The sequence below is a fragment of the Cajanus cajan genome, chromosome 2 (genome assembly GCF_000230855.2).
Source record: "Cajanus cajan strain Asha chromosome 2, NIPB_CcT2T_4, whole genome shotgun sequence".
Lineage (NCBI taxonomy): Eukaryota > Viridiplantae > Streptophyta > Magnoliopsida > Fabales > Fabaceae > Cajanus > Cajanus cajan.
This window is the reverse complement of record NC_138518.1, coordinates 14644439-14670830: the sequence shown is the minus strand read 5'-3', so window position 1 is coordinate 14670830 and position 26392 is coordinate 14644439. Positions and strand designations below refer to the sequence as shown.

At 29.4% G+C, this 26392-nt stretch overlaps 1 protein-coding gene across 3 annotated transcripts; it reads left to right on the top strand.

Annotated features, from left to right (window-relative positions):
• The first annotated feature begins 11388 nt into the window (after nucleotides 1-11388).
• Nucleotides 11389-17457, top strand: LOC109814014 (uncharacterized). 3 transcript variants are annotated; one of them, XM_020378334.3, is made up of 14 exons: nucleotides 11389-11801; nucleotides 12431-12528; nucleotides 12853-12939; nucleotides 13014-13143; nucleotides 13321-13407; nucleotides 13651-14295; nucleotides 14685-14827; nucleotides 14934-15131; nucleotides 15281-15371; nucleotides 15463-15628; nucleotides 15793-15900; nucleotides 15995-16094; nucleotides 16690-16760; nucleotides 17060-17457. In XM_020378334.3, the coding sequence occupies exons 1-13, from the start codon at nucleotides 11679-11681 to the stop codon at nucleotides 16748-16750; spliced, it is 2037 nt and encodes a 678-aa protein (XP_020233923.2). In that variant the 5' UTR covers nucleotides 11389-11678; the 3' UTR covers nucleotides 16751-16760; nucleotides 17060-17457. The 3 variants fall into 3 exon arrangements, with proteins under 3 accessions (XP_020233923.2, XP_020233922.2, XP_020233921.2); XM_020378333.3 differs by having other exon boundaries at nucleotides 13014-13188; nucleotides 13327-13407; XM_020378332.3 differs by having other exon boundaries at nucleotides 11390-11801; nucleotides 13014-13188.
• The last annotated feature ends 8935 nt before the right edge of the window (nucleotides 17458-26392 follow it).

The following is a 26392-nucleotide window of genomic DNA, read 5'->3' as shown; positions in this document are numbered from 1 at the left end:
AATATTATAAATGAGATTTTAAAAATTTTATAATATAATTAAATCTTATATATTTCCATTTTAATTTTACTAAAAATATTGTAATAAAAAATGTAATATATTATAATTATATAAAAATATTGTACTTAATTTCTCTGTGTTTTAAAAATATGATAACTAGAAATTTATACTATTATTTTAATAAAATAATAATAATAATAATAATAATAAAATTTAGATTATTGTATAAAAAATTTAGGATATTACAGTGAACATGACATTGACCCTTCAACTAATGATCATGGTGACCCCCACCATCTGTGATAGCCTCTACCCCAACATTAATACACATAAATGTAAACAATAAATTTTCTTTTGAGTAAATAAAATCTTTCATAGTTGATAACATCTTTCATGGATAAAACAAATGTCTCAAATATCACAAGATAGAAGGTTCACATTCGTAACTCATAAACCATAAAAAGTCAACACGTAAGTATCAAAACTCAAGAAATCATAAAAAAATAATAAAGGAAATATAGATTAATTTCAGTAAAGGTGGCAGTGCCTCCTAGTTAGGAATTAATTTATAACTTCCAAATCATGTAATAAAAATATAACAAAGATACATACTTTGGCCTTTCATCAAGAACATTCAAAATTACAGTTCTCAACATACATTTTTCTTGGATTCAATCGCTGCAACTATAGACTTCATCTACGTTATACCTTCGCTAGAAATTACAAAATAAAAAAACTAAGGTTTTCAAAACAATAACATCCTAAACTAAGCCTAGTTATGCCCCAATGTCATATATCCTATCAGAGCATGCCCAACTGAAACCTTAAGCCTCATCACCAACATCCTCATGATGATGATCGCCTGCAACATAATTTAAACATGTACAAGAATAACAAGGGAGTGAGAAACATCTCACTCTAATTCAGATGTAGAAATAAATGTTAGATAGCACACACACACAACAAATATAAGTCACATGTAAACAATACACATACACAATCAATATCACATGCACACTCATTTATCATGCAATGATGTCATGGACTCGACTCATAAATGCATGCATGTGGCGCCATACGGAAGTTTCACATTTCTCATCATTTCATCACATAGCTTGTTACATCACTGGTATGCGGCCTAAGCGGCACACCTGGAATAAGTCATTTCATCACATAGCTTGTTACATCACTGGTGACCCTAAAGTACACCTTGTTAGCTTGTTACATCATTGGTGACCCTAAGGTACACCTTGTTAGCTGGTTACATCACTGATGACCCTAAGGTACACCTAAAATATCTCAGTACATCACTGGTATGCAGCCTAAGCGGCACACCTGGAATAAGTCATTTCATCACATAGTTTGTTACATCACTGGTATGCGGCCTAAGCGACACACCTGGAGTTGTATATGTATATGATGCATGTCATACATTCACTATTTCATTAACTCAACATTTCACTTATCATGAAATTTCATTTATTACCTCATAAGGTTCGCACAGGAATTCACAGAGCACTTTAGTTCATATTAAAATTTATCTATTTTCAAAATTAATCACATATTCATTCATCATCTCCAACATAAGGTACACCTAAAATATCTCAGTACATCACTAGTATGCGGCCTAAGCGTCACACCTAGAATAAGTCATTTCATCACATAGTTTATTACATCACTGGTATGCGGCCTAAGCGGCACACCTGGAGTTGTATATGTATATGATACATGTCATACATTCACTATTTCATTAACTCAACATTTCACTTATCATGGAATTTCATTTATTACCTCATAAGGTTCGCACAGGAATTCACATAGCACTTTAGTTCATATTAAAATTTATCTATTTTCAAAATTAATCACATATTCATTCATCATCCCAACAAGAAACACAGTAGAATAATCAGAAAGTAAAACAAAACACATTCATACTTTTCATGTTCCTAGAAACATGCATCAGGCAAGGGATTGGGGCCCAATCCGACTACCCAACAATTATTCCCACATCCCCGAGCTAGGTTTCTCACTCCCCCTTACCTCGATAAGAAGGAGCTGAAACTAGAGCAGAACCTTGCTGATCTCCTTCTCTAGATTCCCCTTGGTCTTTAGAAGGTTTAGAAGAAGAAGAAGTCAGAAGTGAATAGTATGATTTGAAATCAAGCATGAGCCTCCTATTTATAGGCATTAGGGGTGGCCGGAACGGCCCGTTCTCAAATCCAGAACGGCCCATTCTAGACTCATCTGTTATATGCAAAATTTACAACTATAACGGTCCGTTCTCAAAATCGGAACGGCCCGTTCTCAAAATCAGAACGGCCCATTCTAGGGTTGATTTTAACACACATTGACCATAATTAGAACGACCCGTTTCTAACTTAGGATTTTAGGCCATTTTATTATTCTGGAACGACCCATTTCACTTTTTGGAACGCCCGTTCTACTTTTGGGAACAGCCCGTTCCGCTTTTTGGAATGGCTTGTTCTAGGCCTAAAAAAACATAATTTTATATAAAAAAATAATTTTTCATAAATATTTAAATTATTAAAAAAATCTCTAAAATGTTTTATAAAATTCCTTTAATTAATTAAAATAACTATAAAAAAATAAGCTCTATAAAAATAATAATAATTAATTATGTAGAGAATTCGAGATGTTACACCATCCATCCACGAACTCACCAACTTAATTTAAGATTTCTTATGAAATTGTTGACATATTAGTTCACTTTTATTTTGAAGACTTGAAGTACTTTCATCTTTTAGATTTCCTTAGTTGTATCTTGAAGACTTTGAATACTTTAAGCTTTTGGATTAACTTTATAGTTGTATTTTAAAGAATTTGATGTCATCTATTAAAATTTGGTTGATGTATGTGATTAGGACTGTGTTATTGTTGATAGTAATTGTATATGTTATATACAAATTTTATTGAATGGTAATATATAAATACAAATAAAACAAATTATTGTATAGATAGTTTAGCGACCATAAAATTAGTTGCTAAAAGGGTTGTATATTTTTCCAATGACTATATCAGTCACTAAATTGGTACCTAAACACAATAATTCTATATTTGTTTTTATTGAATTTGTCACTAATTTAGTGTCCAAAACGATGGTATCAAATATTGCAACCATTACCAATATAATCCATGACTATTGAAAATTTAAGTTTGCTATTGAAATAGACAAAATAATGTATGCTATTTAGTAACCACATAAAATAGTGGCAATATTGATAACTTTAGTAACCGAATTATGTATTTAGCTTTTCCAATTATCATCGAATAAAGCTAATTTAACAACTAACTAATGTGTTCAATTGCTAAATAATTTAGTTCAGTGACCAAATAATAATTTTTGTCACTAATAAATTAACAATTGAAATTTTAGATACCACTTTATTAAGTTGATCACATGTATATTTACTGATCAAATTTTATAAAATTACGACCGATATTTACAATCATTAAATACTTTTTTGTAGAAATATATTTCTCTATATCTATAAAGTATTAAAATAAGAAGTGCACCATTATATAAAAATGAATTATTCATATCATATTAAAAAGTACTTTAAAATAAACACTAAGTAAATATTTACATATAATATATAATAGTTTGTGATTAATTATATTATAAAATATTCATATTACAACATTATGTATTAATAATATTAACATAATAAAATTATCCCTTTAATTATATATTATAGATTATCAATATTAATATAAAATAAATTATAAATATAATTATTTTTTTTTTATATTTTACATAAATTTAATAGACTGTGTAATTAAGCTATTAATTTTTTAAGAAAAATATATTAATTTTTTTTACCTGTTCACCGATACAAAATTTAATAAATAAGTATATACCTGATCCTTTATTTTTTACAAATTTTTAAGTACCAAAATATATAACGTAGTAAGTTATTTCAGAAGACCCAAAAGCCCAATGTGGGTGATTTAGTAGTCCAGAACGGGCCGTTCCCAAACTGGAACGGGCTGTTCCAAACTACTAAATTAACCTATAAAATGTAGTTGAGAACGGGGCGTTCCAAACCCTAGAACGGGCCGTTCTAGTTGGAGTACGGGCCATTAGGAGGGAGTACGGGTCGTTCTGGATGGAGAACGGGCCGTTCTGGATGAGTCCCAGAACGGGCCGTTCTGATTTCAGAACGAGCCGTTTTGCATGTATTTTTTTTACATGGTGAAAGGGTGTAGAACGGGCCGTTTCGGATTCGGAACAGGCCGTTCTGGCCACTCCAGAACTTCTATAAATAGGGGTTGGTGGTTGAGGAGAAAGTGAAGTTTTTAGAAAGAAGTTTTAGAGAGAAGGACTCTGGGTCTGTGAGCTCCTTTCTCTCCCAAATTTCTTTGTATGATTCCTTTTCTCCTCTAGATCATTAATGCCTTCTGTCTTTTCTTGAAATTCAGATTAGGAAGCTTGCTTTGGGAGGATTGAAGTTTCGAGTTGAGCTTCAGAAGGGAATTCTACTTTTTCTCAGTTATTGGCTATTTTGAGCCAATCTTCAGGTGAAGGAAGCTAGAATGTTTGTTGTTTAGGTTGCATGTGAGTTTAGAAACTCAATTGATGCATGAATGTTGATAATCCATAGATGGATTGAATAAAATCTCATTTTTTGGGGTTTTGAGAAAAAGGAGGATTTTGATGATTTTGATGCATAGGTTGGATGCATGTGAGGTTTAAGTTTATTTTGAGTTGTATGGAGCCTATGCATTGTGTTTTGTGTTTGCATGTGGTTGGATTTGTTGATTTGGATGAGAGTTGTGAAACTCTCTGACTGGGTTTAGGCTAGGCGTAGGTTGAGCGCGCCAGGCGTGAAAGAGCTTAAGGCTCTCGTGTTGGATGTTGGGCCAGGCGTGATTTGGTTGCGTCAGGCGTGGAGACTCTTAGGAGTCTCTATCTCAAGGACACCGAGCGTGAGTTGAACGCGCCGGGTGTGGATGAGTTTAGGACTCTCAGATTGGGATTAGACTGGGCGAGCTCAGGCTGCGCCGGGCGTGAATATGTTTATGAATGAAATGATGCTAATGCATGTTAATTTGAAGTTTTGGATCATGTATGTATGATATATGATGTATGGTGAGGTGTGATTCATATGTATGCATAGTGATGATATATATGAATGTTTAAATATGATATGGCATGAGTATATGTTCATATATGTATGATTATTGATCATAATGGTGGGTAGACCATGTATGATGTATGATGAATTATTGCATGTGATGTCTTATGACATGTGTATGATTGTTGATCATGATGGTGGGCAGACCATGTATAATGTATGATGCATAATTGCATGTGATGCCTTATGGCATGAGTCTAGCCTAGGACTTGAGGAGAGGAAAAATATTTTCGAATTGGAAGAGCTCACATAAAGTCTCTTGAGAGTGGTGCTTGGATAAGTCACTGATATATGAGAGTGGTGCTCAGGTAGGCCACTAGGTTGGGTGAGTCTCCTCTAAGTTCTTAGCTAGTGTTGGAGCGGGGTATGAGGTCGAGGGTTATTCCCTTAACCAAGTACTCTGGAAGGTGCGTGGATCCTTGCGGATAGTCGATGGGAGAACTCCACAATTGACTTGGTTATACATGCCAAGGTCGTGGTAAGCCCGTACCCAGCTGTGCTATACCTGATGGTGGATCTGGACTTCTAATTGTGTAAGTGACATCATCCGAGTAAACCCGAGTAAGGATTATATCCTGTTTAGCTGTGACCGAGCGGGCACATTAGGCGTGAAAACGGTTGGGGTGGTTTCGGTAGGATGAGATGTCACTTATACAGCTCTATTGTTAGGGAGATCTCCTATGTGAATGCGTGACGACGTATTAGATGATTGATATGCATTGATATCTGTCATGAGATACATTTATTGCATGATTATTAATATGATGAAGTGTGGTGTTTGACTTCATGATTGGTGGATTATATTTTATGCATGAGTAGTATTGGATAGAGTGTGTGGTGTAGAACTATGAACATGATTGATAGTTGGATGATGTGTAGTATAGATTTTATTCTGTACTTGTATGATTGGTTTTGAACTCTAGCTTACCCTTCTGTTTCCATGTGGTGGAACTGCGATGATCATACTTGGTATGAGAGCAGGTCAAGGCTAGCTTGGAGTTGAGGTGTCTGCTGCGAGACAGGGAGTTTTGATCCTTGTGTTAGAGTTACTATTTTGGGTAACGGTTTTGTCTGTGGTTGATCGGAACTAGGGAATATTATTTTTGGGATGACTGTACATATATGGAGTTCTATTTTATAACCAGAAACTTAGTTATTTTCATTTTTATTTGTACATGTATGTATGAGTTATCCAGCTTAATATTTCTCTTAGTTTCACTAGCAGTAGTGCGATTCCACTAAGTGTAAAGACCATGGCGGGTCGTTACAAAATATCCTTTTATATAAAAATAATTAATATAAACCTTATTTTCCCACCTTGTTATTTTTAAATCCTAAATTTGCACTTCCCAAACATTATTATTTTTAAATGATATTTTTTTCATCTCATTTTTTCTCTCTAAAACTTTATTTTGTCTCTTCACTATGCATTATTAATTTTTCTTTAATTCATTTACTTATATTTTCATATTTTTATCAAGAATAATATTTTTTTAATAATTTCATTGACAACCAACCAAATGAATGATTTGATAGGTGATAACTTGATAATAATATTCTTGTATTTTCTCTCAAATAATAATTGCTGACCTATGATATGTTCACCTCTAAAAAATAATTTCTTTAACATATAATGTTAAAAATAAAATACATTAATTATAAAACAAATTTTTGAAGACTTTTTTATAATTGAAATTCTTTAGTTAATCATATAATTTAGTGCTTAAAATATTATTAAACAATTTATCTGAGTGATATTAAACTATTTTTTTAAATCAGGTGTTTGAGTCAAGTTTGTAAATAAAAATAATAGTTTTTTGACACCAATAAAAATAACAGCTAAAATTTACTAAAAATGAGTCAGTTAAAACGTTACAAATAATAACATTTAAAAGGTATTACTATAGCTATAATATATGTAGGTATATGTCTATTTGACATATAGTTATACACAATTTTAATATTGATTTTGAATGAGATTTAACAACATATTTTGTGTGTCATTGTAGTCTATACCCACACTTTTTAATAATATACCAACATATATTGTAGTTATTGTGCAAGTAAAAATAATTTTTAGTGACATGTATAGTGTCACTATAGGGTGTGTGTTACTATATGACAATTTTGTTGTAGTGGTTGTTTTTTTTTTGTTCATTCCTGGAGTATCCACCGCCGATAGTGACTAATCTCGGTAATTTTTAGTGACATGTATAGTGTCACTATAGGGTGTGTCACTATATGACAATTGGTTCGTTCCTGGAGTATCCACTGCCATAATAGTGACTAATCTCCTCGCTACGTTGGAGGCACCTCAAAAGGTGGGATAACTGACCCCAAGATTTAATGGGGCTGCATACACAAGGTAGGATTCGAACCCTTGACCTTGCTTAAGCGTAGATCAACCCCTACCGCTGAACCACACGCTTGGGGTTTTGTAGTGGTTGTTTGATAGTACCAATAACATATTTTAAAAAATATTGATGTTTAAAATATAACACATTAATTACCATAATGAATACTTTTAAATGACACATTAAAAAATAACATTTAAATTACAAAAAAAAAAAAATCTACAATATTTATTTTAGAGAATAAATTTTTATTTATTTCTTTTTATAAATGATAATACTATTTAAGAAATTAAACTCATAAATATAATAATCAATGTATATATTCAAACATTTTTAATTATTAAATGTTATTTTATTTTGACTTTAATTATTTTAAAAATTGAAAAATAGTAAAAACAACATATTTATTATAATTTACTTTTTGCATATTCATAAATATAATAAATAAATTCATAAATTCAAATATACAAATATTAAAATCATTAAAATACATTAATTACAACAATGAAGATTTTGATTTTTTTGTGACACATTAAATAGTAGGATTTGACTCCGTTAAAATGATAGAGTGTAATAATGTCTATTGATTAAAAAATTCAATGATAGGTATCTACTGTTCAACTTCTATATATTAAATATGAATTTTTACCTTATATGACAGTATTTTTAGGGACTTTTCTTTAGCGAGAGAGTTTATAGTAATTTAAATTTTTTTTATGTAATTAGGTTTTTATTTATCAAAATTATTTATAAATTAAATATTAATATTTCACAATAAATAATCAATGAATAAAAACATTTTTTTTATATTATAATACAAATTATTTATCATAAATATAAAATATAATCTATATGTTTAAAAATATTTATGTATAATAATTTCAATTATAATTTATATATTCAAACATAGTATTTATGTATATATATATATATATAATTTTTTATTCTAAAATTTTTAATTATATTATATATAATAAACATATATTCAAGATAAAATACTATTTATAATTAATTTTAAATTTTTAAAAAAATTATTATAATGTATTTTATTTTATTATTATTTTTTTAATTAATGATTATTATTGTACTTTATCTTCTGCACCCTTCACTTTAAAGGAGTCAAATTCTAAAATATAACATTTAGATTACAAAAAATTCTCCAAATAATATTTTATTTAAAATAAAAAAATATTATTTTTATTTTTATTTTTACATTTTTTTATTATTTTAAAACTAATATCATTAATATAATAAGTGAATGCACATATTCAAACATTTTTAATTATGATAATATTATTCTATTTTGTCTAATTAATTTCAAAATTAAAAATTAAAGTAGTGAAATTAATAAATGTACAAATTCAAGTACACAAATATTAAAATCTTTAAAATATGTTAATCTTCCCCCAAAACTTAATAATTTAAAGGGAATACATTGTTTTTTAACTGCATTTTGGTTTATGTTTTTATATAGATTTCCCCCCTTATTTATATATTTTTAATTTAAATATATTTTTAATCATTGTAAAATCAACGAGTTTTGTTTTGGTTTCTATAAACTTTTTTTGTTTGATTTTCATTTTTCCAAAATTTATAAACATTATTTTTGATCCATGTAAAATAATTTATTTTTTGGTTTTGGTCTCTATAGTGTAAATATTTTTCTTTAATTTTTATCTCTCTAAATTTTAAAGTTATTATTTTTGGTCTCCAATTATCATTTTAAAGTATATATTTAAGACTTATTTTAAGGACTTATAAAAAAAATTAGAAGTGTCAACGTGTCACAGGTAAATAAAATATCACATATAGTTATAGGTATTTCTTTGGCTAGTCATATAATCTTTTAATGAGTACATACATAGTTAGAAAGGGCCATATAATATTGACTAACATAATAGTTTTGAATTTTAGAGATAAAAAATAAAAATAATATTTTATAGGGATCAAAATTAAAACATACTCATTTTACAATACTAAAAACATATTTTAGTTTACTCTAAAACTAAATAGTTACTACTCGTTAAATAATTATTTTTTAATACAAGAAAGAAAAATAAATAAAATAATATAATAACTACCTATTTATTTTATTTTTAGTGAAGGTATAGAATGTCTCATTCTCTACTAGTGAACATAAATGGAATATGATAATTAATATAATTTATTAAATAAATTGAATATAATAATTTTAAAAATGTATTTTCACAAATAAAATAAATAAATGAACAAAATTTAAAACTTGTAATTATTAAATTATATTATCAGTGTGGGTTTGCACAAATTGTCTAGGATTTGTTCAGAACTTGCATGTTCAATGATGTGAATTTAATACCTCTAATATCATTAAAATTCTACTTAGTGGAAATATTTACACAAAATTATCTCTTGTTGCGAGTCTCTCCTTTATAGGGATGTTCTATGGATCATTAACTTTGTAATAATCATCGCGCATCATCCTTTTTTTTTTTTTTTTTTTTTTTACCATTTTCATATATCAAAAAATAAAATTATTATTTTATTTTGAATTTAGTTATTTTAAATATTAAAAAATAATTAATACTTTCTTCATTTAATATTTAAAAAAATATTAAAATTCATATATATAAAACTAAATTCACAATAATCAATAAATGAATGCCCAAAGTCAAATAGTCATTTATAAAAAAAACTTAATAATAATAAATTAGTTTCAATTTTGTTTTAATGTTCATCCATTTCAATTGAAAAAAAAACCCTTGATTACTATTCTCAATTCTTAAATACAATGAATGTTAACACTTAAAATAATATCTTAAAATAATAAATTTCTTTGCATATAAATTCTTTTTACTCCATTAAATTTGAACATAAATTTTACATTTACATCCTCTGAATAAAATATTTATTTAAGATTAAAGACATTTATAGCCACAATTAAATTGTGTTTGATTATGAGTTTAAAGTTTTGAATGTTTGTTATCCGTTTAAACATATTTATTGGTTTGAAAGTTTTGAAATACGTGTTATTAATTTAAATATATAAAAAATTCTACACGTTTCGAAATATGTTTCGAAACATATTCCAAAACTTAAAAAAATAATTTAAATTATAAAATATTAAATTAAATAATTATTTTATAATAAATTTATTAAAAAATATAAATATTTTATACATTTGGACGAGGAAACAATTCTCCTAAATATATTTATCGATCTAAAAAGTTTAAACACATTTATCAGTTAAAAAGCTTTGAAATACGAGTTATTAGTCTAAACACATTTATCATATTGAAAGCTTTGAAATGCGTGTTATGAGTATAAGTGTGTATTTGGTTTAGGGTTTAGGGTTTAGGGTTTAGGGTTTAGGATCCAAAACTCACAAAATCATGTTCAACGAAAAAGAAAAAATATTACTTCTCAATTTGATGCTTTGAAATGTGTGTTTACTCTGTTTAATGAAATCCAACGATAAACCAAACATGCTTTAAATACATTTATCAATCTAAAAACTTTGAAATACGTATTATCAGTCTAAACACATTTATTGATCTATAAGCTTTGAAATGCATTTTTTTTATACTTTTTAATGCATAAAGTGTAAAAGAAATGTGACTATTGCTTTGTTATGTTTAAATACCTGTTTAAAATTATAAACAAAAAAACATAGGTCTAATGTTAAAATAGAAAAAAATTTGTGAGTGTAATATTTTTTTTCAACACTAAATGAGATGAACTCAACTAATTTTAAAATACACCCCTTAAAGTTAAAAGTAGATTGAATTAAATTTTTTTTATCTAAATACACAATTTATCTCTTTATTTTTTCTTATAAAACCCATTTCTATATATTTCCAAAAGATACATCCCCTCATTTTTTTTAATCATAAAGTAAGAAAGAGAGAGTGAGTGAACAACCCCTCCCAAAATTACCAAATTCAAATTTGACCAAAAGTTTTTGCAACTCTTCTCTGTTCCCGCCGTCTCACCATTCAAGGAGGGAATTTCTTTTTTTCCCAAAACAAGCTTAAAATTTTTCACATTATCACCCTTATTAAACTCGCATTTTTCAGTGTCTTATTATAACTTACAACAACAAAAATTTCAAAGTTAGCTCGTGAGAGTGTTGCTGTGTGTTTGGTGTTTGTTTTCTTAACTCTCTGTTGACTCTTCAATCTCCGACTGCAACATGGAAATTGGGTCGAACCAGGTTGTTGCTGGTGACAAGAAAAGGAGGCGCTCCAATTCTATTGGTATTAGAATAGTGGGAACCAGAGTCTATGATTCTGCAAATGGGAAAACTTGTCACCAGGTACTTGGGAAATGGGTGATTTTTTAGATGCCCATTTTGTTTTTTTACTGCGTTTTATGCGCGATTTGTGTTGTGGTTTGTAGAAATGGCGAAATCCAAATGTGGGTATGTGAGGGAACTTGGGAATTGGGTGGAAAATGGGAGCTTTGGTAGATGGGGTTGTGTAAAGATGATGATATTCAGAGCGTGTGAACCGATTGCTTTAGAGTTTGGGTTCTGAAGATGATGTTGTGTTAACTACTAAGATGTTCGTCGTTGTTGTTTGATGTGGTCTTATCTTGCTTAAGCATGTTTGTCTTTTTCAAGTAGAGGATTTGCAGTTTAGTCTCATAAGAAAAAAAAAGAAAAAGAAAACAATGATTATGATGTTGTGATTTTTCTTTTACTTTGGGTGTTCTATTCCATTTTGTGTCGTTGCATGGGATGGTTTGCAGGGATAGAGAAATCCGGGTGTTGTTAAATGTGGGAGCGTGGGAATGATGTGGTTATACGATAATATGATGTTTGTAGCTTTGCTTTTGGTTTGGGTTTTGTTTAGTTTGTGATTTTGTGTCTGCTTTTGTTTCTAGATTGAGTTATTTTTGGAATTGGATGATAACAATTTTGTTTCTTGATTTTCAACATTGAAGTGTCGGCAAAAAACCATGGATTTTTCTGCTGCATGTAAGAATATAAAGAAGGGGAAGCCATGTCCCATTAGGTTCTGCCACAAGTGCCTCTTAAACAGGTTAGCTTTCAGCAATAAAAGCATTTTTTAATATCTTATTAAATGTTTTTAATTTCTAAATTATTCTATTTTGTTAAAAACATGTTTTTGGGAATATGTATGGAAAAGACTTTGACACTTTATCATAAATTTTGCTTAAACATAGTTTTTGTGTAAACATTAAGCATGTATGAAGTGTAGGATGTTTTGAAGAAATTAATCTCTAATTGTTGGTTAAGAGATATCCTTGGTACAAAATACAAATTAAAAAGAAAGTATAATGATAGAGTTACTTGTATATTTGCATGTGTTTTCACTTTTGAGAATTTTTCTGTGGTGAATTAGGTATGGGGAAATTGCAGAAGATGTGGAAGACTTGGCTGAATGGACATGTCCAAAGTGTAGAGACATCTGCAACTGTAGTATTTGCGAGTTAGTTTCTTTACCTATTTTGAGTGGTATTGTATATGTGAATTCATTCTGAAAGAAGAGAGTGATTTTTGTAGGAAAAAGCATGGTCGAAAACCTACTGGTCAACTAATTCGTATGGCCAAGGCATATGGTTTCAATTCTGTGTCGGAAATGCTTAGTGCCAGCAGAGCTGCTGATAAGTCTGGGGATATAGAATCAAACAAGGTGAATGACATTGTTTTGCCTTCAAAGGAATCAAATGTGGAAAAGGTGTTATTTTTCTCTCTATCTAATCTCATCTATCATGTGTTTGACATATTAAGTTACTTACATTATTTGCTGGTTAAAGAGCTCCTCTTTAACTATGAAAAATCTTGATGATTGACGAGATAATTATGGCAGGAGCAGAAACGTGGTCGTAATTCAAGTTCTGCTAAGGTTGTTAAGAGCAAAGCTGTTTCACCTATGAAGCAAATTGCATCAGATAAGGTACCGTAGTTATTTCATTTTTGTTTTATTTATCTTAGTTGCTGGCAGATAAATTTTACTCATTGGTGTAGGTTGTGAGAGGAGTTAGTTTTTACTATAAAATTGTATGAATAGTTGATATTGGTCCACTTAAACTCTATAGCATTGTGTCTTATGTGCCTTATTGATACTTGTACTTGTATCCCTGCATCATACCGGCTCTTGTGGATTTTGCTTGATGTTCTTGTTTGTTATCTCTTGTAGGAGCTTGTAGTACTTCTCTCTGGTGAACTTGGGAAGGAAAACTCTTCGGATGTGAAAAGTGATTTAAAGCTTGACCCTCTGAACGGTCAGAAGGCATCATTGTGCAAAATGTCCAAGAAAACAAAACGTGAAGAATTAAAGGAAATATCTAATGAAGACAATGTTGATGGTGCTCGCAAAAAGAAGAGCTTGAAAAGGCCTAAAATTTGCAAAGAAGTTCCAAGGAAAGAAACAAAAGGAAATACAAATGATGACACTAAGGATAATAACAAAGTCTCTAAAAAGGGAACGAAAGTAGATAGCAACCATGATACTGACAGACCTGCCTCTGGGTTGCAAACACAAGCAAACAAAAATAATTGTAATGATTTTGGAGACCATGCAAATGATATTCTTGGTCCTGTGACTTTGGCTCCACAAGATTATCTCTTCAATCCCAAGTACCATGATAATGCTGGTGCCAAGCTCCAAGAAGGAATAGCAAGGTTCCCAAATGATGGTGTCAACAGGGAAATAGAAAAAATTGAAGAGGAAATTCCTTTGCCCCCTGGAACTGAGATAACAGAAATATTGGACAGTGAGTTTCCACCTGAAGAAGTTGGGAATGCATTGCAGCTTTTAGAGTTTTGCAGAGTGTTTGGAAAGGTATTATTCTTTCATGTTTTTGTTTGATTAATTGCAACTCACTGTTGCATGCAGTAGTTGACCAACTGAACTTATATAATTGGATAATTCTTCTAGTGGTACAGAAATATAACAAAATCACAACTACTTACTGTTTTTATTAATATCATGCAACATAAAAAATAAATGTTAGATTATTTTGTAGTTGGTTACTTAATTGAGTTATTACATAATGAAAGAATGATATTTCCTTGTGTTTTATGATATTATGTATTCTAGATATAATGGTGTTATTGTTGCGGATATAATTATTGTTTTAAACTCAATTATGTTGTAGTCATTCATAATTGCTTTATCAAGTTTTCAATTTTATTTCTGTATATAATTTTAATGTGTATAATTTTAATCAGGCTATTGATCTAAAGAAAGGAGAAGCTGAAGCCATTTTACGAGAATTAATACGGAAACGAACTTTGCGTCGAGGACAAAACACTTTAGTGGTTCAGTTTCAAATTAGAGTGTTGACCTTGATACTAATTGATTCAGGAAATGAGTGAGTTATTCTTTGTAACTTTAATTTATTTGTTTAATTATAATATTGGGGTGATAGTTTTTTCTGTAATATTTGTTTGGATTAAAGTTGTCATACTTTGGTGTAGGTCCCCATCCTTAACTACTAACAATGGAAGTAATTCATGGTTAAAGCCTCTAGAAGATTTAATTACTGAATCTAATGTTGTACTAAAAGATTTCCCTTTGGATTGGCTTCGAGAAGGCATCAACGGATACAACAATTTAGATTTATCCTCAAAACTTTCCCTGCTGAATTTTCTCTGTGATGAAGCATTAGGCACAGAGTAAGTATTTCAAGTCTATTTAGAAAATAATTTTATTGTGTATTTTGCTGTTGTTTTTATTATTTTTCATCTCTTCATCCATCTTTTCCTTTTCTGTTGGTCTTCTTAATCTTGTTATAAGTGATTGAAAGCATGTTTAATGTGTCCAGGAAATTGAGAAGTTATATTGAAGATGAAAATTCAAGGCGTGCAGTAGATGTTAAAGAAGCAAAGTCAAAGGTAGCTGCAGCTAAGGAAAAGGTAACGGGAAGCAAGGTGTTATGTTCTTTGTATCTTCATTGTCCTTGCTGTTACATTGTTGTTTATAATTTTGTATGCATGTTATCTACAGGAAAAGGGTCTTAGGGAGAAGTTGCAGAAAGAGATGGCTAAAGCTTTTATGCCAAATGTGTCTCCCTTTCCAACGGAGAAGCACCATGCTCTTCTTACAAAGATTAAGACTGAAATGGCTCAAGCTCATGCTGAGATGCTTGAGTTGAAGGGCACAATTCCAAAAGGTATGCTATGATGTTTATGAATTATGCATCAACTTGGTTTGGTAAATTAATAAGTGGTCTTACTGAGATCAAAATGGAAAGCCATGTTTGTTTACTTTCTATCTTGTAAGAATTTAATGTTTCTGATATTGTAATGATTGACATTTGTTGTTCTTATATTATAGAGAATAATAGTTCCGATGCTATGAGAATCAAGCCCGAGTTTGTGGACTTCAATGGTCATGCATTTTGGAAACTTAGAAGTTACAATGGTGATGCTATTCTGTTGCAAGGTAATTCTTAAAATGCATTAGTTTAATTTTTGGGAATGATGATACTGTTGTGATTTTGGATATAGCAAGTTTTCTAAAAGAATGCAACATGCAGATATTAAAATACAAGATGAAACTGCTACAGCATCAGAGGAAAAATGGTTTGTTTATGGTCATGAAAAGAAGGACGAGGTTTATAGGTATATTTCCTCAAGGTGAGTTAATTTATTAAAGTTGAGGTGAATTGCTCTTGTGGTTTTAGATATTGGACCATATGGTACTTAATACTAGAGAATTTGCATTCGTTATACAATAACTTATATATGTAAAGAACGTGATGGTAAATAGTTACCAAAGCTAGTTTTAGTGAAGGTGTTGAATGTATTTGAGTGAATAGTGATCACACATTAATGTCAGAACATGCAAAGATAGATCGGGAAATATGATGAAAAATATAATTTGTGACAATTTTCTTTAGCTATTAATTAGTAAATATAGTGAATTATGAAAATGGATTCTAAGAAATCATCTAAGATACTTTAAGATATAATAATGATAATATGTGAGATTTTCTATTTAAAACCTTAATAATCGCTTTTTAATGTTTGTCAATTTAAACTCAACCATGTGCATGCATGCAGTTATCTATCATTGTGAGCGCAACATTTTGTTTGAGGTGCATGCACAAGGGTATGGACAGGGAACATGTAGCTAAACATCTGGGAATACTGAATATAATAGTTTTATTAGTGGCATTGTAGTTATCTATCCTATAATTGACGATCAAGTTCTTCGTTACCTTGGTTGCAGGGCTAAGAGGCTTAAACGTCACAAGGTTTCAAACATGCTTTACAGTGAAGCTAATCCGTAGGATGTTTCTGGTTAGTGTTGCAATCTATGATTATTATCATTGCTTAAAGCATAATATATAATTTTTAAATGGTCAAAAGTCCTTATAAGTGTTCATAATAACATAACTGTTAGCAAACACATTCGTTGTTTGGTGAATTGCATTGCATATGGGTCTTGTCACCAAGAATGTTGGTGTTATATTTTGTTAGACTTGTGTAAATTTATCTAATTATAGTGTGTTATCATTAGTTAAGTAACATGATATGCACTTTATTTGTTTTGAACTTGGACATGATTATACTAAGGAAAGGTTTTCTTGTTTTTGCAGGCTGTGGGTGATTTTGGTTGAGGGTTGAGTGGGTTCCCTCAATGTTGATTTCTGTGTACAAAGGGAACTTCATTGTGGTCATCAATCTACTACACATAGGAAGATTTTGAAGTTGCTGATGTTGTTAAAACATAGAATCAAATATGGATTTCTTGCACCTTATTTCATTGGACAGGAAGCTTAGGAGATTTAGGTTTCTAGATTTGTTGTTTAGCTTCCAATTTTTTGATGATAGTTAAAAATGGTCATTAGGTTCCAATGTAATTACTTTTCATAGCTGTATTTTTCTTCATTTGAATAGTTAGGATGCGGATTGATACGTCCAATTGGATAGTAATGTCTTCTAAAGTAGTACAATTTAATTCTTGGCATTCTAAGGCTATATCTTTCTCACTTAATGCTTATTGAGTCTCACGATTACACATTACTTATTTAGTTTTTTCTTTAATCTCATTAATACATCTTATTTTACTTTTTTAATATAGGTTAAAATAATTTTTTAAGTTTGTATAGTTTTACGTATTTTACTTTTAAGTTTTTATAATTTAAAATATATTTTTAAATTCTTATATTTATTTTTTAAAATATTTTTTAGTTTTATAGTTTAAGATAAATCTTTTAGTTTTTACACTTTCATTTTTTTTTTAAAATTTTAAATCTTTGTTAAATTTTTTATAACATTGATGTGACATAAGTATCAAGTTAACTTTGTATATTTTATGTCAAGTTTATTTTTGAGTTATTTTAAATTAATTTTTTTTGGTATTTTGTCTCTTATATTTTTATCTGTGATATTTATTGTTAAAATATTTTTTTTATCTTTACAAAATTATTTGTCAACACAAAATAAACAACATAAAAAAAATTAATAATAAAGATTTAAGATTAAAAAATTATAAATATAGGAAATTAAAGAATTTATATTAAATTATAGAGATTAAAAATGATGGAAAAGATAAGTGTGAGAACTAAAAATATTTATTTTAAACTATAAGAATTAAAAGGTAAAGTAAATAAAATTATAAGATTAGAAATTTAAAAAGTATTTTAACCTTTGATATATAATCATTACTGAAAGTTATTTGTTGGGTTACGCCAGTTAAATACTTATAAATTAAAGGTTAATAGTTTTTAAATTTATATTAATTTTAATTTTTTATTTTGAATAAATTTTATTTGATTTTCATCTTTAAAATTTTCTTTTATAAATAAAAATCTTGATGTCAAAGACTAAAATGTTAATTAAAGGAAAAATTTTAGGATCAAAAATAAAAATCAGCAAAAATTTCAAGATTAAAACTAGTAACAAAATTGTTGAGAGATTTAAAAATAAAAATTAATAAAAGCTTAAGAACTAAATGCATATTAAATATATGATATTATTTAAGCATATGTGCTAATTAGCAAAGCTTTCAATGATTTAAATAAAAAATAAACACAGGAGGTATCATCTTATTAAGAATTGTGTAAGGAGTGCAGTTGGAAATGGCAAGACAAAATATCTCACATCTTAGCCTGGTGGGTAATTCAAGGGCTTTATCAAACATTTGAGGTACTTATGTTTCCATGCAGCATTTGTTGCTATTAAATATTTTTTTTCAAATAATTTAGTTTTATTTAAAAGAGAAATGTTAACGACTTTTTTTTTTTAGTATATTCTAATATATAGTTTTATTTTTAGTTGAAATTTGTCAAAAAGAACTGTTGTGGAAGTTTTATTCTTTATTTAATGAATCTTATTTATAATTTTTAATAAAATTTAGGGAATAGAAGGAATGGATTAGAAAGTGTAATTAAGGAAAAATATGTAGGGATGAAAATTAAAATTAAACTTAAATTTAATGGATATTTATATAAAACAGATAAATTATAATGATTTTTTTCCATCAAATGAATGAGGTTATGTACGAGTAATTACTTATTAAAAAAGTAAATCAATCATTGAAGTATCATGCTTTCTTAAATAGACTACTGAAATTATATAAGCAATAGTCCTTAAAATATAAGAAATCAAGTTATATTGAAAAATTCTTCAGATTAGTCTCTCAATTTTAATAATATATTAGCCCTCTCAATGTTAATAATATATTAGCCCAAGGAGAAAATTGATGGATTTACAAAATTTTAGGGACTAATAGGGGTATTTGTGGGGTGGATAGGGATGGATTCACTTTTATCCTTACTCGTCCCAAAATTTAAATTGGATCACCTTTTGTAAAAATTTAAACATGACCTAATAAAACGTTATAATATTTGAGATGAATTGGGTTAATCTGACTTGTTAACACAACTTATTAATTTTAGTATAATATTATCTTTGGTTTTAATTATAAAAAATATAAATAAATTATCAAGATCAAGAAAAATAATTAATATATTATGATTAAATTATATGAGATTCAAATTTTATTTTAAATATATTTTTTAATTTAAGTGATTATTATATTTAATGTTAATTATAAATAAATATATAAAAAATAAAGTTAATAATAAATGAAGGATATAAAAAAAATTTAACTTTGATTGTTACTTATAATTAGGATTAGGTAGTATATGACTAAATTATAAAATTAAAAAATATACATTTATGGTTAAAGTATATTTTATAATATATTTTAATATAAATGATATTAATAGTCAAAATATTATTTATTAAGTTAAAAAGTTGTATTATTAATACATAATTATTTTAAAATAATATATATATATATATATATATATATATATATTTAAAATATAACATTAAATCGAGCTTGAACGACTCGAAGTATCGTAATATCTCATTTTTTATTTATAATAAATAAATAATAAATTAAAATAATTAAAATATTATAAGAAAGATATTTATTTTAAAAATAAAATGGGGAGAGGTAATTTAGGAGGTTGTGGGTTAGACTTTGAGACCAATTTAGAGACTAATTAAAAAGAAGAAAGAGGAAAATGATTAGATTATTGTACATTTCTAAAACCTAAAATGCTCGTAGGAGAAAAACTAGGGTAAACCACTAGAGGAAGCATGGATTAGCGTTCAAAGTTACAAAAAGCCCATTGTTCAACATAACCATCACTCCAAGTAGAGGAGTGAGATTGTCGAGTCCTTTGGGCATATATGAGAGATCAGGGTAGAGAGGTGATTGCTAAGTCTCCTAGATTGTCTGTTTGATGGAAAATTCATGTATATGAGATCAATTGTAGATGTATTGTTGTTTTATGCTAAGATTCTTATATTTGTTATGAATTAATCATTTGGATGATGAATTTGTGCATCTTGAGGATTAGTGGTGTTACATGTGAAATTGAGGGTTTTGGGATTGAAATATGATGATTTGATGATGTTCTAATGTTGCTTGATTGTGGATTGAATGATTGAAAGCATTGTCAAATTACTATAAAAAATTACTAGATTTTCTACAACAATTTGTAATATAGGAAATAAATTAGGTCTTTTTTGTTGAAGAATGATTAAATTTAAAATTTTCACGCAATTGTTAGCAAGAGAATTTGGAATAGCGAAACAATGATCAATAATTAAAAATGCAAACAAAAAAATTAAATGGAAATTTCAATAAGTAATTACATTGATTCAAGATTTTAATTTTTACGACAAAATTTTCACAATTCAAAATACAATTCAATTTTAATCAACATAAATCAACACGAACATGATTAAAAAAAAAATATCTAGATCTAAAGAACTTCATAAAAATGTGAAACACAATCGCGATCTCACAATTTTTATGAAATTCAAGAACGATAAACGATTGATTTAAGTAATTTAGGTTATTTTAGGTCTAGATCTAAATTTAGATCTAGATCTAAATTTAGATCTAGATCCAAAATTAATTATAAATTTCGATTCTAGATCTAATTAAAACAAAATTCATAATCATTAATGAAAACCAATGGAGAAATGATTGTTGAATCTTCTCCATTAGTCTCCTTGATGCTCCTTATCTTCTTTTATGGTGAATCCAAGCTTCAAAACTCAAAAAATGATGGTGAAGATGAGAGATGGAGGCATGCCACTTCTAAGGTGGAAGATAAGCAAGAATGGAGGACCTTGCCATAAGATAAAAGGTCTTAAGGAGAAGTGTCTCTAAGAGAGAACTAAGACTTTTAGAAGAGAGAAAACTCAAGTTTGAATCTCATAAATGCTAAAAAATGACTGAAATATACAAGAAGGGTCCAATATATAGGGTTTAGTAGCTTGTGGTGCAAGTTACTCTAATCTAGGTTAAAAATGACCTATGTTAGGTTAACGTGAACTTCAAGGCAACTAACCCTAGTCTAGTTAACCATCTAGCCAACCTAAGCTCCACATGTCACTTTCTTAGATCTAGAATAACCAATAAAAGCTTGCCATGTGGCAACACAAGGAAAATGTGATTCATGTCACCATCTAAGATTTAGAAGAGCCAATGGGAGCTTACCATGTGGCATGGCATGTTTGGTGTGACTAGACAAGATTATGTGATGTTGCCTCGTTGAATGGCCTAGGAACACCTTGTTCCCTCCATGTTGGACGTCCAACACACCAAGTGTGTTGTGCAAGTGGATGTCCCACATGGATCATGGTGAGGTGTTCTTAGGCCTTCCAAACCCAATATGTACAACAAGCCATTTCTAGTTGCACCCATCCTAAATTACTACTTACACCCTTAAAATAAAAAATACAAGGACATAAATTCCTACATTACTTGACCAAAATACAAGGTCAAATAAAAAAAAACATATTTACCACAAAGAGAAAAAATGGACTAAGTAATAAGCCTATAGCTCAAAAGGAGCTTAGACTTTCTGCCTTCACCATGAGTCCATTCCTCTTGCATCCTCCTTAATTAACATTGCCCTTGTGATAGGTCTTGTGCTAGGAAATATGTCATCAATCATGAAAACAAAAATTAAATCTAGAAAGGAGAAGAAAATAAAGAGAATTCATATGGTAGATATAGATCAGGAACTTGAATTTTACCATAATTCATGAAGCCTTAAATCGAATGAACGAATTAGCTACACATCTCCATCGAGTTGTTGCAATCAATTCGTGTAAAAGTATGGAGATAAAATTCAGAGAGAGAGAAAGAGAGAAAAAGAAAGAGAATTTAGAGAAACTTGTAAAGGAAACAACTTTAAAACTCAAAAATATGAGAGAAAGTGTACATAACAAGTCTTATAACACCTATTAATAGATCAATATACTGGGCCTAATCAAAATATTTACAAGGCCCAACCCACTTATTAACTAATTAATGAGGTTAGACTACTAATATAATAAGTTCCTAAAGTAAACCTAAAATGAAGTGCAGAGACGTAACATTGAGACACATTTTTAGACCTTTAAACGTTTGAGCTGAGTAAAACTTTTAATAGAGAAGTTGTAGAGCTCTTTTTTAGATTTCCAAGTACACCAAAAAAGTTCAATTTTGTGTTTGGGAGCTCTTGATATGGCCTGTGCAAGACAACGTGTCAAAGTGGATAAAAAAAATATGAAAATTAACTAGAATTTAGAATTAAAATCAAAATAATCCTCTAAAACAAATGTTAACTAATTTATCAATTTAAAACACTTCTAAACGTCAAATAAGCCCAATGTAATGTACTTAAATATGTATTAATTATGCACTATCAACCTTAACTTTTTTTGATTAACAAAAAATTACATAGTAACTAAAAAACACTCAACATAAAATATACAAGTTCGGAGTACACACAAAAAACATGGCAAACACATAAGACACTGGCCAAATGAACCAACTTGCTCTGATACAACTAAATGTGATACCCTTCTACCCCAAATAATTTAACAAAAAAACAAATAATTTAATAAGAAGAATCTCATAAAAATAATAGTAAATCTCCTATCTTCAACACTTTGGAAAAAAGTTCACAAAACTTTATCCCTAAGTTTATTATAGAAAAAAAAAGATAATGTATAAATTAAAGCTATGGATAACCACATATTTGAACAAAACTCTCAACAAGAAAATATAAGAAAATAGAGGTTTCACAAATGCAAATAACTACTAAGACTAAACTTTGCCCCAATGTCACACTAACTAGACCAAAAACCCTTTTTAGACCTCTCATTCATCAAACACATCCTCTTGTACTTGTTCTAGTCCTACAAGTCACATTCAACCCAAACATAAACATACATACATAGAGAGTGGGAATACATCTCATTCATACATAACATATATAAGACATAAAGGTAGACACACACATATCTATCATATCAATAACGTCTCACACATAGAACCATTCTTCCATACATGTACAATAACCATCTTCATACATCAATACTAACCATTTCTATACATTCCTTCATCATTCATAATCATTAAGTCACACAATATAACTCAATCATAATTTAAGACTCGTATAATGCATTCTCCTAACTCTGTATGCATGTGGTTCCAATCTCCTCATCATCGAGAATACATAATAGCCTGGAAGTCATGGAACAGTGCCACCTCATTGAATAGTGTAGGGACCACCCATGGTAGCCTCCCATTCCCGTTAGAGGCTTTCCTACTATAACACCTCCTAGTGTATAAGTAGATGACCTACAATATTCCACCTGCATAGACTCACACTATCCTACAAACAAAACATGTATGCATGCACTCAATACACAAATAACAACAAATATAATATGCATAACTCATCTATTTGAGTGCCAATCCGCAACACTAAACTTATTCCTCTCATCTCATCATAGTATTTATCATAATATACATCATCACATCGCAACAATTCATCATCATCACATTCATCACAACATACATCATCACATCCCAATAACTTCATCACATCAATTAAATAATATCCCAATACACAATCAATCCTACATACAACTCACTCATAGCATCTCATGCTCATAAGAAACATATAAAATCCATATTGCTTTATAAACAAGGATTTTCATATAATTTATAGGCACTTATAGATTCATGACCACAACACCTAATGTACATACAAATCACTCATATCATTTCATGCTCATTAGAAACATACAAAATCCCTTTTGCTCTATCAATAAGGGTTTTCACAAGATTCACAAGCACTTATAGATTCATAATCATAACACTCAATACATAATCAGCCATATGTATGACTCACTCATAACATCTCATGCTCATAAGAAACGTACAAAATCCACATTGCTATATAAACAAGGGTTTTCACAAATTTCATAGGCACTCATAGATGTTAGAAAAGAATGGCCAAATCCAAGAGGGGGGGTGAATTGGATTCAATGACCCTTTAAAAATTTATCAGAGTTTTTGGATCTTCACTTTCAATTACAAACTTTTCTATGACAGAATTCTCACTTGAAGCACTTCTCAAGACTTGTTATGATAATAAGTATGCAATATGCTAACTTGATTACAACATCATGAGGTTCATCAACAATGTTCAATTTACAGATTTAAAACATCAAGAATTACATTCACTTGTTAATCAAATTTTATCTTCCTTAAAACTCAATCAAGAAATTACAAAACAAGAGATAAGGTTGAAGAAGATTGCACAAGTCTTTTATACTGGTTCAGCCACTCCACATGTGACCTACATCCAGTCCTTAATCACCACCTGATTAAGATTTTTCCACTATCTTTAAGCAAGAAGGTTTACAAGCAAACACACATGCATATACTTCACTACTAAAAGATAATCACTTTCTTGACCCCAAGAAAGTACCCCTTGTAGATCCCACTACAAGAACCTTAATCACTTGAGAAACCCTTCTCAAGATTTTCCACAAAGATTCACAAAGAAACAAAAATGAAACGAATTCACCTGGAATTCTTGAACAATTCTTTGTCCTTCTCTTTCAAGAGTATGATGATGATGATGATTTTCACAAGTTCTTTCACAAATGTTTTTCTTCTTGGAATTTCACAAAGAAACCTTTCCAAGATGTCACACAGACTCTCTAAAGTGCTTTTAGAAGTTGATTATCAGTTCTCACTCAATTGTCTTATGTTTCAAAATAGTTCAAGTCTATTTATAAAAGTTCAAACCCAGATAATCGATTATTTTAAAGAATAATCGATTATTTTGTTCTTCATATTTCTGGAAATCAACCAAGAACAATTTAATCGATTATTTAGCTGGATAATCGATTATTCCATAGAGTTGTTTCTGAAATAATCGATTATTTTGGCAAATAATCGATTATTACAGCAAGGCATTCCACTTAGCCCATTTGCTGAAATAATCGATTATATTTAACAATAATCGATTATTTTGAGTCAGTTCTTAAAACTTCATTTTAAGTCTCAAAATAATTTTCCAATGTTCTCAACTCATCATCATCTACTCCCTACTTGATTTTAGACAAGATTTGCTTAATGCACAAAGCACACACACAAGCACAAATATAACAATTCTTTTAACACCTTATTTCCTAAACACTATTACATAGCTATACTTCAAAGCATTTTTCTTGAACTTCCTTGACTTTGTTTTTGTGTTCAATGTTGTTGTTGCACACTTGTTGTCTCCGGCTGTTGTGATCATCAAAACTCTTTTTCAGCTCTCCTAAGCTCAACAATCTCCCCCTTTTTGATGATGACAACCCATGACAACCCACGGACAATGATATCAATCCATAATGCACTTTGTGCCTGCTTCTTATTGTGTCATGAACCAAAACCTGTACAACACACACACACACAAAGCACAATACCTGCAACAAAAACTCAACACACAATACCATTTCTCCCCCTTTGGCATTATCAAAAACAAAGTAAGCCAAGGTTAACAATTATAAGCCATGTATAGAATTTTTCAGCAGCTCAAACCAAATCAGTTGCTCATTATTCAACCATACTTCAAACCAAAATAAACCAATGTGTGATGCCAATTGTGCACCATACCACAAACCAAATCAAATCAAGTCAAGATATCCATTATCTCAGTACAAAAACAGAGTATTTCAAATAATCACATTACAACATATATGCTCACCAAAAACAGAGCATTGTGCACCAGTATTCCAAAATAACCTTTGGAATCAAAATCAAGCCAATCACATAAGCAAACCAAACTTCAAATTCATCAAACTTAAATTGTTCAACATCAAAAACAATAAACTTGTTCAGGAATTAAAATCATTACAACCCAATTGAACTTATAAATTGTTCCAAACGTAAATTTAAAAACTAAACAAAAACAGAAATCACTCCTCATCATCCGGAATACCAAGCTGTGTCTTGATGATTCTAACTTCGCGATCCAGATCATCAAACCTGTCAAGCAAACCAGAAAACAAAGTCTCATGTCTCCTTGACATGTCCATAACAACATCAATCTTGTTAATCATGA

Coding starts and splice junctions, on each gene's coding strand:
- LOC109814014 (XM_020378332.3), top strand. CDS start 11,679: ATGGAAATTGGGTCGAACCAGGTTGTTGCTGGTGACAAGAAAAGGAGG. Junction 12,940..13,013: donor TGCAACTGTAGTATTTGCGA/GTTAGTTTCTTT, acceptor TGATTTTTGTAG/GAAAAAGCATGGTCGAAAAC. Junction 15,901..15,994: donor TGATGCTATTCTGTTGCAAG/GTAATTCTTAAA, acceptor TGCAACATGCAG/ATATTAAAATACAAGATGAA.